Genomic DNA, 19792 nt, shown 5'->3' with positions numbered 1-19792 from the left:
CAGGAAATCTGATTGATGTTCGGAAGTGTCAGTTAATTTGATGGGGGAAAGCCGTTGATGGACTGTAGTGGACTTCAAGAAAGATTTTAATGTCAAACCACACAAAATGCTAATCGACAGGAGGTGGAGGGAGGGCATAAAAATGGTAGGCAGAGATATTCGTGTGGCCATAGCAGTTTGGATATCAGACAAGGGTCTTAATGATTTGAAATGGAAAATACTGGAGTGCTGCAAAGACCTGATTTTTGGGACTGATTAAGACTGATTTTGTGAACTGCAGATAGCCATCTAAAAGAGAGTGTTGAAAAGTAATGAATGCAGTACGATGATGAAATTTGCTGATACTGCATCGGGACAACAAGTGTATATCCACCCTCAACTGAATGAAGGGGTATTGGCAGATCCCCTTGATGCCTGAGGCTAACGAGAAGACTGCCTTCTTCACTCCATTTGGATTATATCAATTTAAGATGATGCTCTTTGGGCTCCATGGGGCTGTGGCCACCTTTCAGCGGTTGACGGATAGAATGTTGCAGCTGCCTGGATCACGTGCAGCTCCCTATATCAAAGATATTGCCATCTACAGTGAAGGGTGGGCTGACCATAAGGCACTTTACAGCAGTATTACTTCTTCTTCTTTTGTATGGCAATAGTGGAACAGTGAAAGCAATAGCACGACTACAGTTAGATCTTAAGGTCTCTTATCCAGTCCAGAGCAGAAGGGGTAGCCATGTGAATGGCAGCGACACCTCCAGGATGAGCACAGACAGCAGTACTGCAATCTCTTAAAGAGGCAGGATTGACAGCCAACCCAGCCAAGTGCCGACTGGCCATCCGGGAATTCACCTACCTGGGATATGCAGTTGGAGGGTGATAGTTATGCCCTCTAGTGGACAAAGTCCAAGTCCTAGTGGACTGCTCCACCCTTTCCACTGAGAAGCAAGTTCATTGGTTCCTGGGATTAGCAGGGTACTATTGGCGATTCATCCCAAACTTCATCACCCTTGCTGCTCCCTTAACATCTGATAAAAGACTCTACACCCAAAAGGATCTATTGGATGATAAACTGCGATGAGGCATTCAGAACACTGAAAAGCCAGTTGAGCCAGGAACTGGTGCTATTCCATCTAGACTTCACAAAGCTGTTTGTCTTACAAACCAATGCATCCAATGTCAGGCTCAGAACTCAGAGGAGAAGAACATCCCATCCTTTTCCTCAGTAGAAAGTTGTTCCTGTAGGAGGTTGCATACTCGGGCATTCAGGAGGCAGCCCTGGCAGTGAAATTCCAATGCCCTGTGATATTACTTATGGGGACAGCTCTTCTGTCTAATAACTGACCGTGCACCAATCCTATGGCTGAACTTCATGAACAATCAACCCATGCATCATGCAATGGTACCTCTTGCTGCAGCTGTATAACTTCCAGGTGTCCCACTGTGCAGGTGTGGAAGATAAAAATGTGGATTTCTTTTCACGGGCCCAAGAAGACCCAGAGCAGCTCTATGGCACCATAGCTCAGGGTCTGAGGGAGAGGGGGTGTGATGGGGTATACAAACCCCACACTGGGGCCAGGTAGCCCTGCTCCTACAAGCCTGCTGAGCACGCTGCAGTTGGAGGAGTGGGTTAAAAGTATTCCAAATCCTAGACAATGGGTTGTGGGAAGACTGCAGGAGAGAAGAATCCTTTTCCAAGGAGGTCAGACAGAAGGTGGAGCCTGAGAGGGGACCACATAGCAGGTAAGGCCCCCTGCAGCACCTTCCCCCACCATCACCCACTTTAAAAAGCAGCAGGTGTTGCAGCGCACTGCTCATTTGGGAGTTTGTTTGTGAAGCTATTGACTGATGGGACTACAGGAGCCATGCCACAAACAGAAGGGGCATACAGGTAGGAAGTACCCAGGGTGGCAGATCTAGGCTTTCTGCGGGGAGGAACCTGCCAGTGTTACTTCCCACAGGGCTCTGGGCTGGGATCTGGTGGAAAGGAAGGGCCCCGGTCTCCCTACCATGCTTCACTAGTCACTACACCACCAGACTTTCAAGCCTCTAATCACATGGGAACAAATGTCGCTTGGTGATTAGATTGACAAATTCATTTAACTTATCACCTAAAACAGAGTACAGACTTAGAAAAATGGAAAGTTAGTGAACTAATCCACTCTCTTTTCTGGCAGATGCAATGTTGGTTTTGAAAGGGATTTTTGACAAGAAGCATTATGTGAAAAACAATAACAGAAAATGTGGAAATGGCAGAAGTGCTAGGTGATCTTTTTGTTTTAGTTTTCAACAAAATGTTAGTAGTGATGGGACGACTAACAGTGAATCTCAGTGAAAATGAAGTAGGATCAGAGGCTAAAATAGGGAAAGAACAAGTTAAAAATTACTTAGACAAGTTAGATGTCTTCAGGTCACCAGGGCCTGATGAAATACACCCTAGAATGCTCAAGGAGCTGACTAAGGAGATATCTGAGCTATTAGCAATTATCTGTGAAAAGTCATAGAAGACAGGAGAGATTCCAGATGACTGGAAAAGGATAAATATAGTGTCAGTCTATAAAAAGGGAAATAAGGGCAACCCAGGGAATTACACACCAGTCAGCTTAACTTCAGTACCCGGAAAGATAATGGAGCAAATAATTAGGCAATCAATTTGCAGACACCCTTGCAGAAGATAATAAGGTGACAAATAACAGTCAGCATGGATATGTCAAGAACAAATTGTGTCAAACCAACCTAATAGCTTTGTTTTACAGGGCAGCAAGCCTTGTGGTTAGGGAAGAAGCAGTAGACATGATATATCGTGACTTTAGTAATGCTAATGCTTTTGATACATCTCTCGTGACCTCCTCTTAAACTAGGGAAATACAACCTAGATGGAGCTACTGTAAAGTGGATACATAACTGGTTGGCAAACCTTTCCCAGAGAGTAGTTATCAGTGGTTGACAGTCAAGCTGGAAGGGCATATCGAGTGGGGTCCCACAGGGATCAATTCTGGGTCCATTCTGTTCAATATCATCATCAATGATTTAGATCATGGCACAGAGAGTACACTTATAAAATTTGCAGACCAAGCTGGGAGGAGTTGCAAATGCTTTGGAGGATAGGATTAAAATTCAAAGCAATCTGGACAAACTGGAGAAATGGTTTGAAGTAAACAGGATGAAATTCAATAAGGACAGATGCAAAGTACTCCACTTAGGAAGGAATAATCAGTTGCACACATACAAAATTGGAAATGACTGCCTAGGAAGGAGTACTGCAGAAAGGGATCTGGGGGTCATAGTGGATCACAAGCTAAATATGAGTAAACAGTGTAACACTATTGCAAAAAAGCAAACATCATTTTGGGATGTAATAGCAAGGGTGTTGTAAGCAAGACACGAGAAGTAATTCTTCCGCTGTACTCCATGCTGATTAGGCCTCAGCTGGAGTATTGGGTCCAGTTCTGGGCACTACATTTCAGGAAAGATGTGGACAAATTGGAGAAAGTTCAGAGAAGCAACAAAAATGATTAAAGGTTATTGAAAAAATTGGATTTGTTTAGTTTGGAGAAGAGAAAACTGAGAGGGGACGTGATAATAGTTTTGAAGTACATAAAAGATTATTACAAGGAGGGTGGAGAAAAAATGTTCTCTTTAACTTCTGAGGATAGGACAAGAAGCAATGGGCTTAAATTGCAGTGAGGGTGGTTTAGGTTAGACATCAGGAAAGACTTCCTGTCAGGGTGGATAAGCACTGGAATAAATTGCTCAGGGAGGTTGTGGAATCTCCATTATTGGAGCTTTTTAAGAGCAGGTTAGACAAACACCTGTCAGAGATGGTCTAGATAATACTTAGTCCTGCCATGAATGCAGGGTGCTGGACTAGATTCCAGCCCTATGATTCTATGGTATATAACTTTTCATTTGCTAAATTACCCAGTTTTTGCATGAAGTTTAACCATGGTTGTGTGCTGGTGCTACACAAGTGTAATTTTTAAAAAACCAACATATAGCTTTGCTTGCTAAACATGTATGTGCTGGTTATGTGTCTTTCGGGTATAGTAAGTGATGAGTTTTTGCAACAAAAATTACTGAGAGTGTGCATCCAATTGTTTTCTTTTTGCTCTTTTTTCCCCTTCTAAAATTCTACACCTATGGGCCACATCTTTTCCATGTTCAATTCCTTTAAACAGAAACTTTACAACTGCTTAAATTGATATGTGAAAAGGAATCTTTAGTTCCTGATAAAAAAAATTAATTGTATTCTTAAATAGAAATCTTGTTGCCTGACTCTGATACCCATACTCTTGAGCAGTTGTCTTCAGTGAGACTCCTTATGGAGTGAGGTACTATTCAACATCCATGAGGGTATTAAAATCTGGCTACTGGACTTTAAAAACACTAGTTCCCGTCAGCTGATAGGAGCAGTATCTGATGCACATCAGTCCTTCCTTGACTTCAACGTCTTCTTAACTGGTGAACTGGGGTTATGTATTCTTAAACATCACTGAAGAGATTGAGAGCACAATAAAGATAAAAACCACTATAGGAAATGACTTGACTAAATACACTAAACAAGCAGGACAGGATTACATTCCAAAATCCCATATGCAGAATTTTTCAATTTAATGTAAATTACTTTACTGAAGCAAAAAAGATGATTGCACTTTATAATGTACTATGAGTAGATTGCAATGTATAGTAGAAACAGCATTTATTTCTACAAAGGCTTATCAGAGGCCATACAAGTCTTATTATGGGGGGAAAGAATGAAGCCATAAACACTACCTCACTGCCCTGAATTCCACATCTGTTTCCTGTGCACTTGCCAAAACACTACCAATATCATTAGTGAACTTTGACGACACCACTGCTTTTTTGTGAATGAGCAATAAGATGCTAACAGCAAGTCATTTGCTATTCAAGCTTTCGTATATTTTGCAGCATGTGGGGGAAGATTCTATCAGCTTTCCACACAAAGACATCTCATTGAAGTCAATGGGAGTTCTGTGCATGGAGGGGTTGTAGAATCAGGCCAACAGAGAGCATGCTCATGTACCTACCAAACAGCCTGCAGCCTTTCTATCAGGTGCTCTGATCTGGCCAGATCTCATACACTAAGCAGGCTCATGATGGAATGGAAGATTTCTGAGGAGCTATTTGGTGCTACAGGAAGTATTGATGATGATTCAGTAGATAGCACTCTTGTGTACACCCCAAATATTTCTGTAAATATGATGAGATATTTCAGGATTTTTGTATCAGTGTCCTTTCCTGGATGGCATCAGACCGGCTGAAATCCTGTAATTATGTCACCCTCTAGGAGGTTGCCTCAAAGAGAATAAAACTTGACAGCTAATGGAGATTCTCATTTAATTCCAGTGGCACAAGTCAGTATTTTTAGAACACAAGGTATAGACATCTATTCTTCAGGTCATATGTCTATGGAGTGGCTTGCACCCACTACATCTGTATGTATACTGCAATGGATACATTATGCTCACCTAAGTCACATTTAGGAAAATTGGGGAGTGGGGGGGATGGACTATACATTTGTGTAAATTTGAGTATTTTTGTTACAAGTTCACTGACTTCAAGAAATATTGTTTACAATGATTCTGTGAGAGATAATGTCACATTCAGCTTCACCATTATCATTTTTGTCATAATGATATAAAACTGAAGGGAATTGCATGGGCAGGTGATGGAGCAATTATAATTGGCAGCAATACTACACTTCGACTGACAAATACAATGACTGGAAAACACTTAGTGGAGAGACTTGTATTCATTTCAACAGTTCTGTACTGTTTTGCTAAAAGGAAATAGTTATACGTTTTCTGCTACATGATCTTTGACATGACAACTGTTACACACCCCTGTTTAATTTTGGTAAATTGCAGAACAGTTTGAGTCAGATGTGATGGGCAAGAGGTCAAATGCTACTTCAAAGAGGATTAAAGAAAAAAAGAGCCAAATTCTGCAATATTTGGTGGTGGTAGCTCAAAATATACTTCTTCCATCAGAATTTGGCTGAAAGTGATTTTTCTATTACTACGTGCATTAATTTTTTTTTAAAGTACAAAACAAAATTAAGCAAACCTTAACCGTGGCCCCAGGGAAGAAAAGCCAGTTGCCAGTGTCCACAGGATCAAGATTATCTTCTAAGACAATTTGTTTGTGAGCAGCATTTATGATCAGAATGTTGTCCAATGCCCAACAGGCTTCATACACTTCACCAGCATGTACATACTCCTGTTTCCACTGAAATTGAACATTCTCTCCTTTGGCATCTTCAGGAAGGTACTGGATGTGGATGACGGTGCTGACATTGGAAGGGGCTCTGTAGAACATCAAGATACAGAATCAGATCGAGATCAAGCCAGTGGAGATTTGCCTGATCAAAGTGATTTACCAGATGGGATATAGCTACACCCATATCCTAACATGTCCATAGATTTTTTGTGCACAATAGAAAACAGTTTTAATGAGCATGGAGTTCAAGCATAAATCAAGATAATCCTCTCCAAAATACATGAGAAAATGAAGAGAAATAAGCATTCATTAAAAATTTAACGGTACTTTACTGGAATGTTACATAATGTTCTAGGAAAACCAAACTGATTTTACTATGAATTATTTACAATGGACACCATTAAAGTCAGAATTTGCCAACAGATTTTACGTGGTGGGATCTGACATTTTACAGTTTCAGCCTCTGCTTAGAATAGAAAATAATTGTGGTAACCATATGGTATCTCTTACAAATTTTGACATTTTAACAGCAACCACTGAATATCTGATTATAAAGGAACATGTTGCTTTAAAAGCCATAGTCTAAGGCACAGGCCCTGCACCAGAATTTACAATTAGCTCAGACAAAGAAACACAGAGCAATAGGTGTAAGAGGGCATGGAGCCCATAGAAAGAGGGACTCATGGAAGAAATGGGTTTTGAAAGAGAGATGAGGGATAAAAAGTTGCGGCTGTTTCAAGTGCAGGAGGAAGCTAAAAGAAGGTACAAAACTATTTTTTCTATAAATGTTTATTATATTTTTAAAACATATACACAGAAAAACGAACTAAACATAAATTTGTCATAATACATAAACTTCTCATAACATATTAACCTTTTACTACCTAGACTTAGCTATATTTGAAACATTTAATTACATATAATATGAATTGTTAAAATATAAATCAATTATTTGTATTACACAATTTACAAACAAAATTGGTTTATAAAAATCCAACAAGTTATATTATTAAAATAAGATAAAGAACAGAAGCAAAATTCAAAGGCGGGGATACAGATGAGGGAGGGAAGGAAGGAAGGAAGTAGCGAGGAGGGGGCAACAAGGGAGGGAGGGAACCTATGCATTTAATAGGATCATTCAGACACTTCCAGGGAGACAGTCCATATTTCTGAGAATTTTTCTTGTTTTTTTTTTCTGTTACGGTATACAATTCTTTACATGGTGGCCAAGCTTATGATGCCTATACTCCAGTCTTCAATTGTTGGATTTCCAATTTTGTAGTACTAGTCTTTTAGCAATTATTAGTGCTCTTCTAAGCCAAAGTTGTTCAGATGTATTCAACTTCCAATTAATATCCATTATGTTTAAAAATACGTTTAGTTTGTAACACAATTGTATTTAATTGGAAAACATGAACTCTGCAGTTATGTTCTTTCCAAAACATACAGGTATAAGAGCATTCTCAGACCATCCAGGTTAAGTTAGCACCTGCTGAAACACAGTGCCAACATTTATTTAATTTAGCAGCTGTTTTGAAGATTCGGGGATGGATCCAATGCATTCTCCATATTATATTCTGTTGGGTTAATCTTAAATGGAGGTCCAAGGAATGGTTTGGTGCACTGGCTAAAATTTGTTTCCATTGGTTAGCAGAGAATAATTGGCCTAGTTCCTGTTCCCATTTTTAGGGAATCTGTATTTAATTTAAATTTGCTGGCTAAGTTTCCATATATTGTTGTCATAGGTCTTGGCAACCTGAGTAATATATGAAGAAATGAAAGCAATTCAGGTGGGTCAAGCCAGTGCAGGCATTGTGCCAAACAGATGGGAGATGGCATGTTTAGGCTGGATATATTGCCACTCCTTATTTTCTAGATTGAACCTTTCTTTTAATATTTGTAAAAGAGAGGAAGTTATTTTCAATAAATTGACTGATGGTCAAAATCCCTTTCCTGATCTAGTCTGGCCAGATGAATGTGTTGCCCACTATATAGAGTTTCAAATTACCCTAGATAGAGGCCTCACTATATAGAAGGGAGCGATTTTTAAATTGAGTAGATGTTACACCAAGTATTTTTGGCTGCCACAATAGCTGGTAATTGTTCTTCAGGGAACTGGTATTAATCTGAGTCCAGGAGAGCCACTTCCAACTAAACTCAATGAGATCTTCATTGTTTCCTACTTTTCCCAATTTATCTTGTAGCCAGAGAATTTACCGAAGTTACCTATTGTTTGTTAGGATATAAGAGGTAGGATTGGAACATAACAACTTTATCCACAAAATTAAGGATTTCCCCAACCCAAATTTTATCCAGGGTAAGAAACAGATATCTGCAATTCACTCTGTCAAAAGTTCTTGCTGCATCAATTGAAATCATTGTATGGAAATTCCCAGAGTTTTGATGGAATGCCATAACATTAATCAGCTGAGGGGTGTTATCTGAACCATGCCTTTTCAAAATAAATCCCACCTGGTAGGGGTGAACCATATTTCTTTTTACTTTTTCAATTTTTTTGGCCAATATTTTTGAGAGTATTTTTATATAAGTATTGATTAAAGTGATGGGGCTATAGCTGTTACACTTTTGTGCATCCTTACCCAGTTTTAGTACAGAAATTAGGGTTTCCCTCAGAGAAGGAGGTAACCTACCTTTCTTTAAGGCATCTTCGTAAATGAAAACACTCACCCTGATGTAAATGGCCCCACTATGGCCCCACTCCCTGTTCTGCCCTGAGGCCCCGCCTGCCACTCCACCCCAAGGCCCTGCCCCTGTCATAAAACTAAGCATCTTGCCTTCCTTTTTCACTTTGAAAGTAGCAGGGAAGTAAACAAAGTAGTCCAAGCCCAACCTTTTGATAGGGCTTTTGATGTACAGAATTTATCCCTCCTGTCCATCATGTCCTTGATGTAAAAATCTGCAAAAATCATTAGCCTGTGTCCTTTCCATGTTAGGTTTTTAAGTTCACTGGGTTTTTGAAGAATGAGTTTCTTAATATTGTATTTTAAAAATCTTACAATCATGGCCAAGGCTTTGGCTTTGGAGAGGCTTTTGGGGCAAGGGAGCAGTGGGCTATCTCAATATCTCAGTTCTGATCAGGAGGGACAGACTGACAGCCCTGAAGAGAATGGTGCATAAAAACTGCACTCGCCTCCCTTTTTCCAACCCCTCTGGGAGATCTACAATTTTCAGATTGTTTCTTCTTGATCTTCCCTCAAGATCATTAACCTTCTCCTGCAGTGCTTTAATAGTCATTTCCTGTTGCTCTGAGGTTATATTTATAATAATCACTGTGTTTTATAGTGAGAAGATTCTGTTCTTGGCTTCCTCTAGTCCTAATGCTAAGCCTTGCAAATTAGCTTGATGTGTGCTAGTAATATTTTTTATCTCAGTTTTATCTTCAAATATTTTTCTCAAGATCCCACTCTCAAGCGACCACACTGTTGTAGCCAGTCCATAATTTCATCTAGTCTCAGAGGAGTAGCCTTTCCCTGGTCAGCGGACTGACAGCTTCAAGAAGAGCTCTGCCCCTAGGTGGTTCCTCCAGCACTTGCACCAGGAAATTGTCCCGTACACTTTCCAAAAACTTCCTGGACTGTCTGTGCACCGCTGTATTGCTCTCCCAGCAGATATCAGGTGATTGAAGTCTCCCATGAGAACCAGGGCCTGTGATCTAATAACTTCTGTTAGTTGCCGGAAGAAAGCCTCGTCCACTTCATTCACCTGGTCCGGTGGTCGATAGCAGACTCCCACCATGACATCACCCTTGTTAATCACACTTCTAAACTTAATCCAGAGACACTCAGGTTTTTCTGCAGTTTCATACCCGAGCTCTGAGCAGTCATACTGCTCTCTTACATACAATGCAACTCCCCCACCTTTTCTGCCCTGCCTGTCCTTCCTGAACAGTTTATATCCATCCATGACAGTACTCCAGTCCTGTGAGTTATCCCAAAGTCTCTGTTATTCCAATCACAGTGCAGATTGTGAAGATTTGGGGAATTTGTTGGTACAACTTATGAATTGTTAGATATTGGGGGCCTTTTATATGCATCTGTGTCAGACTGCAGACTCCATTTTGGATGTGGGATTCTTTACCTTTTTTGTTACCTCTTTACCTTCATGTTGGACTGAAATTCCAACAGGGTAGTGGTACAGGATTGACAATCGCGGGTCGTTAAATCTGGTTTGTCCTCCACTGAAATCTTTCTAGACAAAAGGCTGGCAGGGGAGACATCACCTTACAATGAAATCACTTGGTAGGACTCTGTGGTAGGACTCTCTGGTCACCTGTGGAGGCTGACCAGGGAGTCACCTGACTGAGGAACTGGAATTTTATAAGAGGCAGAAACTGCTCCATTTGTGCACTCTTTTTGGACAATTTTCACCAGCTTGAGATGTGGGAAGCTTCTGCAGGAGCTGGATGAGGCAAAGGAGATGGGGGGACCCTGCCTACGTGAACACTGATGGTCCTTCAAGGATTCCCAAGGGAAGGATGGGCTAGCATGAAGGGCAATGCTTGTAAGGTTTATTAATTTTGTATGGATCAGTGCATTTTTGTGTGACTAAGTAAAGAGTAATAATGGGTTAGACTCTAGGCTCAGTTTCTCTGTGTTAAGTACTATACTTACCTCATGCTTCCTGAGAGAGTTAAACTGTAACCCAGAAGGCTCATAGCTTGAGTGGGATTCTGGGAGAGAGTGTGTCTATGCTACTTGGATATATGGTGGTCAGCACTGGACCTGAGGGCCTAGGCAGGTGGGCTGAGAGGCTCACTTATGTGAAAGGGTAACAGATAAGGAGCTCCCCATAAACATCTGCAAAGATACCTGATTATCCACCTTCAAATCCCTCCTCAAAACTCCCCTTTGCCATGATGCGTGCAAAAAACCTTGACAATGGTTAGGCTGTTGGTATACTGTGAGCACTGCCTACCACGGTGACTTCTTGTTTTCCCCCTTCTGTCTGTATCCATCTGTTATCTTGTCTTGTGTTTAGATTATAAACTCCTTGGGGTGGGGTCTGTTCTGTGTTTGTACTTTACCTAGTGTACTTGGTCAATGACTAGTATACCTAGTATACCTGGTCCATGACTAGGTCCCCTAGGTATTATGGTAATAGTTTTTGTTGTTATGTTTTTGAAAAACAGAGTCAATGGCTAGCTCTTGGACAAAGAAATGAGTTTCCAAAAGTGTAATTTTTTTAAGATCCCTTGACAAATAAGGGATTGTTAGCAAAGGAACCTTTGTTCTCTGGTAACTCAGAAGCACTGATGGAGCAGAACTGTAAGTGGAAAAAAGTTGGGCACCTTCCCCGCCAGTGACATACTTAGAGAAGAGAGGAAGTGGAGTCGTGTGCCTTGCTCAGTTCCTGCCCCACTTTCCTACAAATTCCCCCCCATCCCTCAATAATTCCTCCCTATGGGTGCTCCACCAGGTCAAAGGAGGGGGCTCAGTGATTCCCCTTCCCTTCACTGCTCCCTGTTCAAAGGAAGGAACTCAGAACTCCTCTCCCTCCCCATGCTGCCTCCAGGCTCATGCTTTCCCTTGATGCTGCTGCTTCTATGGCAAAAGGGAAGGGCAGAGGAGACCGTGAAGAGGAAAAGAGGAGGTCAGAGGTGTGCAGTGAGAGGTGTAGGGGGGCTTCAGCTCGGCTCCCAACATCCATACCCTCCATTTCTTTCCCTCCTACAAAACATGGTTCCACTGACTCCATGTCAATCCCTGCACACTGTTCCTGAATCCTCTGCCCAGCTCCTCAACCTGTGGGGCTGCTGCCAAAGTCTGCCCTTCTGGGGAAAGGAGAGGTAGCATGGGAGGAGCAGACTGTACTGGATAGGCAGAGAGAGAGGAGGCAAGGTGATGATGCAGGGGTAGTGAAGACACTGACATGCATCCAGTGTTTTCTGGGGCTGGTTTAATCATTGCCAAGGATCCAGAGGCAGTGGCAGGGGGGAGCTGGGGCTGTAGAATATAAGGATGCTGAGAAATTATTGTTTAAAATACAAGAAAATTGGCTGCCCCCAAACTTTGTGAATGCAAAGTTTAGTTTGGCTGGTGGTGCCTCATGCTCTTTCAGAATGTCTAGTTCAGCTACACTCAAACCTCTGAAAACCAGGAAGTGAAGAATTGAGATAATAGAAACTTAAACCTCTGAAAACCAGCAAATGTGCCAATAACACATATACTAGCACTCTACCTTTACAGATGCTACAGAACACTCTGGGAACCGAACGCATGAGCACCATAGGATTAAGTCTAAGCACCTCTTTGCTATGGCAAAACTCAGGCTTAGATCAGGCCTAGTGCACAGGAGCTGCCTACACCTGGCCTATACTCAAACACTGCACCTACTCCACACATGCCACCCCAGACTTGCAAAATATTACCACCACGTCATCCTTCCCTGAGGATTCCTTCTGAGAAATTGCCTTCACTTTACCCCTCACTAAGCCCTGGAGACCACTGCCATCTCTTCCGCTAGATTGCTGACAATGCCCAAGGCAAGCACTCTTATGCACCTCCACTGAGACAACCTACAGAATTCAGTGCCAAAATGAGGCATACTTGATCCCTCAAGTTACACATGTGCTTCTCCTCAATCACAATGACAGCTCTGCTAACCCACCCCAACTGATCCCTCCACCTTTAGCACAGGTACACCTACCCCAGTGAAGGCAGCATGCAGATAAATGCTGAAATTCAAATTGGAACACAATACCAACATTCACACCATCTCGTAATCCTCTTCATGTCTACTTATTATGGCACCACCCTTACTGAACTATTCCCAGTAGCTATTGACAGTGCCGGGGGCACAGTTCAGGTAACATTGCCAAAGTGGGGTATATTTTAACTTTGTGTTTCCTGGTTTTCAGAGGTTTGAGTGTAGCTGAATCTGACATTCTGCAGGGGCCTAGGGTCTGGCAATCATAACTGCGTTAGCAAAGTTTTGGGGCAGTTAATCTGGAGTAACACGAGTGACCTCAATGAATGATTCACACCTGTGTCAGATGGGAATCAGACCTACTGATCTCATTGGAGTTACTCTGTTGCCAATGAGATAAGAATCTTTCATATCAGGAGAGTGAGGAGCTGATGTCAGATATCGTAGGATCAGACTCTGGCACACTCACCACTGCTGAATACCACCTTACTCTGAGTAACCACAAGGGACTGAAATTTTGCCCAAGTGGACTACTCGTGTAGTAAAGGTACTACTCAATGGTAATGGTGGCAGATTTTGGCCCTAGAGAGGACACAATAGACAAACTGCAAAATTCTTGTATCCTGTTTCCCCAGCAGTACTATTGAAACGAACAAGGCAGGAGTTAATGTATACAGTACATTTCACAATACTACTTTATAAAGTGCTTGCTCTGCCTCTTGCAGAAATTCAAAGTTTATATTGATTCTCAATTTAAAGGTATGGATATTACAATAAAATATTTTAAAATCCTCGTTCAAAACCCTTTATACTTTAAAGTAAGCCTATTTATTTAAAAACATGGCATAATTACCATAATTTTGATATTATAACAATGTTAGAAGCCAAGTCTTCATATCAAACCATAAAATATTTTTATTGAACATTTTATCCTAGTGAAGTACTAACCTGCCATGCTGAAAATTATTGTTCCTGCTGAGATTAAAGTGGTGCTAAAATGCAAACCAGTGCTAGTTTTGGTCTGTAATAAAACAGCCATGAAAAGACCATTTTTCATTCTTTGGTGGAACACTGGTAAAAGTGTCAGTGAATGTAATAGAGAACCTATTTAATTTTTGCTTTAATCAATTTATACTTTGTTTTAAATATTTCATTATCTTCATTAACTTTTGAATGAACGCATTGATATAGATAAAAACACTGATAAAATGTGGAATATATTGGTTTTTTACCATTAAAGAAGAAATCTCTATGGGAATTTCTACAGCATTCGTCCGTGTAGTATTTAGATACCTTACAAATATTAATGTGCAGTATTAAGGCTCACAAACACACCTGTGCATGAAGGAAGTGTTACTCACATTCTAGGGCCTGATCCAAAGCACACTGATTTTGGTTACTCATTCAGCCAGCTTTGGATCAGACTCTTCCTAAGGAACAGAGAAGTTAAATGATTTACCTAGGGGCACACAGGAAGACTTCAACAGAACCAGGAATAGAACCAAGTTCTCCTGGTTCCCAGGGCTGTAACCACAAGTTAATCCATTCTCCCTCATGAAGAAACCCATTATTTTAAAAGTCCTTGGGTGAAATCCTGCCCCATTGTAGTCAATGGAGTTTTGTCCTTGCTTTCAGTGGGGCCAGGATTTCACCCCTTGTTTTTAATACATCTAACATAGGGAGAATAGACACGTTAGCAACCCAAATTGATCGATAAAAACATTAAGTAAAAATTTAGAGAAAACAAAATGGTGAGTAATGAAAATGGAGAAAATGTCTGCTGTGTCAAAATGCATGAAAATGTTGGGTTTTTTTGAAATATCACAAACCTAATTTTCTCCAGCTGAATCCAATCTGCAGAGTTATTCTTGGTATAGGACACAATGATGCTGGGATCTGTGTAACTAAAGCGACATGAACCTGACCCTGTGAAGAGCAATAAAATTAAATGTGTTATAACACAACGGAACGATACATTATCCTTCAATAACAGCAGCTTCTGACTAAGCCCTTGTCACCATTATCACTTTTCCATATTTTAAATTCTTTGATTGATGAAAAAATTTCTTGTGATCTGTGGCTGAAAATAATGCATGCTCTGAGTCAGAAATAACGCAGAAATGATAAAGCACAACACTGCAGTGTAATCTGCTGTAAATTTCCCATGGGAACCCAAAATAAATTGCCAAACAGCCCCCTTGCAAAAAAAAGTGCATGTGTTGTTTTGTTGAAACAAAACCTAAATATTAGAGACTAATCCACGCATCACTTTTTAAGGGGGAACATTAAAAGACTACTTTAGACCCAAAGAATAATACATGAAACAAAATATACTAAATGTTGAAAAAATATGTGCAAAATTCCTTGAGTTCTCTAAGAGGGAATGTACTGTAACAACTATAAAGAATAAAAATGCTGCAGAATGTCAAGAAAAATTAAAAACCGACCCTAAAAGCAACTTTTTAGTATTGTTATATTAAAAAGAGATTTTTAAGTCTATACAAGGAAAATTAAAATGAGAAATCATAGTGTAAGCTCACTAAAGCCTACAAATAACAAACTTTTGTTACTGATCTGGGAATCAGAAAGTATTTTACTTTAAAAATATGAATTAATTAAGTCCTATGATACTCCTGCAAGGTAGGTTAATATATTTATTTATTTATGATTTCTCAATGGGTACCTCTAGGAGCTGACACAAAAATAAATATAACCATTTATTACAGGACAATGAAAATAACAAAAACCGAACCCAACAACTCAACCACCATAATGCAATAAACATCCAGCCAGGTAATCTAATTCAATAAAAACATGTCACCTTCTCCAGAACAGAATTATGATGTACAACTTAACTATCTACAATCTTCCCCCACCCTCACCCCACCAAAAAAAACCATCCCCCAAAAACCCAATCAGATTAATCTTGCTGTGTGCTCTAGAGGCCAAAGTTTTGGCTATTTTATACCAACAATGAAGAGTAAGTTACAAAAGGGGAGGACCACCTCCTATAAAAAAAGCTTCAGACATCAGCTCCCTCCATTTTAAAGAAAAGGGACTCCCTGTTGAGTGCTTCCTCTGATCCCAGCTGCCATAGAATCACATAAAGACAGACATAATAGGTAGGTAGGAAGATTCCAAACTACTTAGGGATTTTTAGGTAAGCATGTAGGCAATAATGTACAGATCAGTAAATTGCTGCATAGCGAATGCCAACATTTTCAGACATGGCTGCCTAACACTAAGACACCTGAAACTATATTTAGGCACCTAAATAAATGGCCTGATTTCAGAAGGTACCAAGCACTCTCATTCAAATAAACAGTAACTCAGAACACAAATTTACTTTCTCTGCAATTCAGTGGTAGAACTGGGAACATAGAATCCAAAGTATCTTGATTTTCAAATCTGTACTATATCTTAAGACCTAGACCACACTCCATTCCAGAAGGGAAGTCAGAGGGTGAAGTCCTAGCTCCACAGAAGTCAATGGGAATTTTGCCATCAACTTCCAGGGCGCCAGGATTTCTCCCAGACTCTTTTGAGTCTCTTTGAAATTATCCAGTATATTTCTTTCTCATACCAATATTTTTTTTAAAAAATTGTTAAATCATTACTATGAAAACCATGATAAAGTTTTAAACTACTGCAACTATGTTGAACATGTTCAGCCAGCTTGGTATGAGTACGACTGCAACAAGGCTCAAAATAATGAATGTTGCAAAGCCAAGTTGCCACCTTGTACTCCAAAATGACTAGAAAGCAATTGTCTGTTATTTATTTTGACTGACATGGCAATTTTCCCCTACTGTTTTAAAAACAAATGAAGTAAAAAAATGTTTAATTTGTACCCATCTGCTGGGCTGGTCTGCTTTACTGAATGGGCATCTGTTGTTGGCTCTTACGTTTGTAGCACTTAGGGGTTCCAAACTTTAATCATACTCATTTATTTCATTTCAGAGGAATTCAGTTCAAAACCAATGAACTTCAACTAGTTTATAATCACCAAAGCTGGCAAGAGGCTGACAGGGCAAACAGGAATGTTACTGAGTTTGATGTGGTAGAAAAAGAAAAAGGAAGAAGTGCATACATGATAAAAATATCCAGTAGGATAGACCTAAGGAAATGATCTTTGTGTAATTTCAACTATTGTTAAAGTCTGCTTTATGTGTTGGACTGTAAAAAAAACAAAACAAATGAAACTATGCTGCTGAAAAAAATGCAAGTGGAAAAGATTCTGTTTCATAAATATAAAGCAAAGCGGAAAGGGTCACTGCAGGAAATGTAGATTGTCTAACAGTTCTGTAAAAATGAAAAATGTTACCTGAGAAACCTGCATATCTCATGTAGCTGTCTGATGATATTCAAAAATAACAAACAAATTACTTAATTCCTGAAAGAAATGGAAACACTGGGAAGGGTCTGTGCAAGGCAGATAAGGTGCTTCACTTTTGTTATTGTATAAAAAGAGCCATAGAGGAGGGGTGATAAGGGAAGGAGAGAGGTTTTTCGGTTCTAATAAACGGGACAGGACAAATTAAGATTGGGAAAGTCACCAAGACCAGCTTCACAGACAAGTAAATAAGCCCAACACAGACTGAAAATTACCCTTAAGAGTTTTAAAATAGCTTTTTAAAAATTTGCCTTGGGTTATTAAAAAAACAACAAATTTCTGATATCAGGTTTGGTTTTAAGAAGGTCACTGCTTTGTTTTATGTACTGTTTTTTTAATTTGGCCTTAAAACCATTCCCCAGTCTTGCAAATATGTTTCATAAATTGTTATTGATTGAGACGGAAGTAGCTCATTCTACAAAAATATTTAAGATTATAATATTAAAGTGATCACAGGTAGTGGATGGCTGCCAAACAGTTTCCATTAAAAACCTCGTTTTCACACACACACACACACACACACACACACACACACACACACACACACACACACACACACACACATTTTGAAATGCTCATTTTTCGACTGCAAAGAAGGGCTGCTCTAAGCTGACCCCAGCTGCAATGGCTACCAAGGGCCGCTTCTGAGAGCTGGAGGTCAGGGAAGTGCAGCCATATTCCAACCAGGCTTCCTTTCCTTTTAGCATGTCTTCAACATTCCTCCTGCACTGCAAGCAGGGACAGAGCCAGCACTGATCCAGCTATGTTAGCACTATGCCTCTGAAATCAGGGGAATCCCCAGGTAGCTATTTAGCCTCCAAGCAACTTTGTGTACTAGAGGAGCACAAAAACAAGTGGGGGTTGGAGAGGATCTGATCCATTGGCTTCAAGGGAGTATTTAAATTCTTTCTTCCATGGATTATTTGTGAGAGGAATTTTAATATCTCAAGGACCTGGATATAAAAATTAGGGTATAGACTTGCAAGTATTCATCATCTAAGACTTTGCACAGCAGAGATTATGTATTCAATTAAATTAGGATATCATTTGTTTCTTCTAATTGATTCTTCCCCAACTGTGGAGTGTTTCCGTTTGTAACAGTGTCCAGGAAATATCTGAACATATAGGTACATATAGAAAACCTGAGAAGGTACATTAAATTTAATTTTGAGCTGTTCAAAGTTCAGCAATCATAGAATCTTAGAAATATAGAGCTGTAAAGGACCTTTGAGAAGTCATTAAGTCCAGCATGATGCACTGGGGCAAATCAAGTATAACTGGACCATCCCTGACAGGTGTTTGTCTAATCTATTCTGAAAAACCTCCAATGACAGGGATTCCACTACGTCCCTTGGAAGTCCATTCCAGTACAGAACTATCCATGTATTTAGCAAGCTATGCCCTTGAAAAAGTCTTCTGTGGTGGACAGTCCGTTTGCATTCTATCTTTTAGATTAGTATCTTCCTGTCCTAGAGGAAAACCTGGTAGCCTGCATATCCAGGAGGCAATGAAAATGTTGGCACTACCTCAACTGCCCAGTTGCCTTATTTGTAGACTGATTCTTAGGAGAGGGTGTTGTTTGATCTCCTGGGGGAACAAAACAGCAACGTGTTCTCCCTAAATCAAACTGGAAAGAATGCTCTCTCTCCCTTTTTTCAATCTACTTCCATGTTTTGTCACGTGGGGCTGTTTTGGGGGTTTTGTAAAATGTAACCAGTACCAAACATATCAAACTAGAACTATCCAGTTATAGAGTTTCCAACTAGGGGTGGGGGAAGTTAAATACCACCCTTGGTCTTTGTGTCTGGAGCTTTAATAATGTGATTTTGGTTTCTTCTAATGCCATATTAAATTGCTGTGGATAAAGTATGGGGAGGACTGGAAGGAAGTACAGCACTCAGTGAAGAATGTTAATTGTTATCAAGGTGATTCAGTCAAACAGAGATGATGGTAAGATATGCCAATTTTGAAGTTCTTAAGAAGTTGCAGATTTAGCGTTGTTAATTTAGTGAAACTTTGTGAGATTTTCACCTATAGCTATTTGAATCCCTCAGGGGATAACTGGCAGGGAAAAATAATTAACGTCTTCTTAGGCTATTGCCTTGGAGTGTGTCAAATTTATACAAAAACCAGATACAGTGCTGTTGGCCTCTAAGACTTCTTCACAGCATTGATTGGAAGCTTGTGTTTCACAGAGATAAAGCAAGATGTCAACTGTGAGATCAATTTTTTGTGCTTTGTCATGGCTTGTGGTGCCTTGAACCTCTAGAGAATCTCTGGATAGCCACTTGCAAGTGGCTCAATGGATAGAGCAAACAGAAGAGGTCTCTTGTGCTGGTCTTCAAGAAAAATATTTCTAACAGGGTGCTGTTCAAATAAAGGAATGCACATGGAAAATTGTAGAGCAGTTTGATGGTTAAAAATTGATGTCTGAAAAATAAGTGAGGCTCCAAAAGAACCCTTCACATGCCTTCTCTGTATCTAATGCTAGCCTGCTTT

At 40.1% G+C, this 19792-nt stretch overlaps 1 protein-coding gene across 2 annotated transcripts in view; it reads right to left on the bottom strand.

Moving 5' to 3' along the window:
• The window catches only part of RELN (reelin), a 452196-nt gene that overhangs the window by 190195 nt on the left and 242209 nt on the right, over positions 1 to 19792 (bottom strand). For both annotated transcript variants that reach the window (XM_074942520.1, XM_074942521.1), the window contains exons 9-10: positions 14730 to 14826; positions 6082 to 6322 (exon numbers count right to left, since the gene is read on the bottom strand). In XM_074942520.1, the coding sequence (XP_074798621.1) occupies positions 6082 to 6322; positions 14730 to 14826 (338 nt within the window). The remainder of the gene's footprint in view (positions 1 to 6081; positions 6323 to 14729; positions 14827 to 19792) is intronic.

This window comes from Natator depressus, chromosome 1 (assembly GCF_965152275.1).
Source record: "Natator depressus isolate rNatDep1 chromosome 1, rNatDep2.hap1, whole genome shotgun sequence".
Lineage (NCBI taxonomy): Eukaryota > Metazoa > Chordata > Testudines > Cheloniidae > Natator > Natator depressus.
This window is presented reverse-complemented; position numbering and strand designations above follow the sequence as displayed.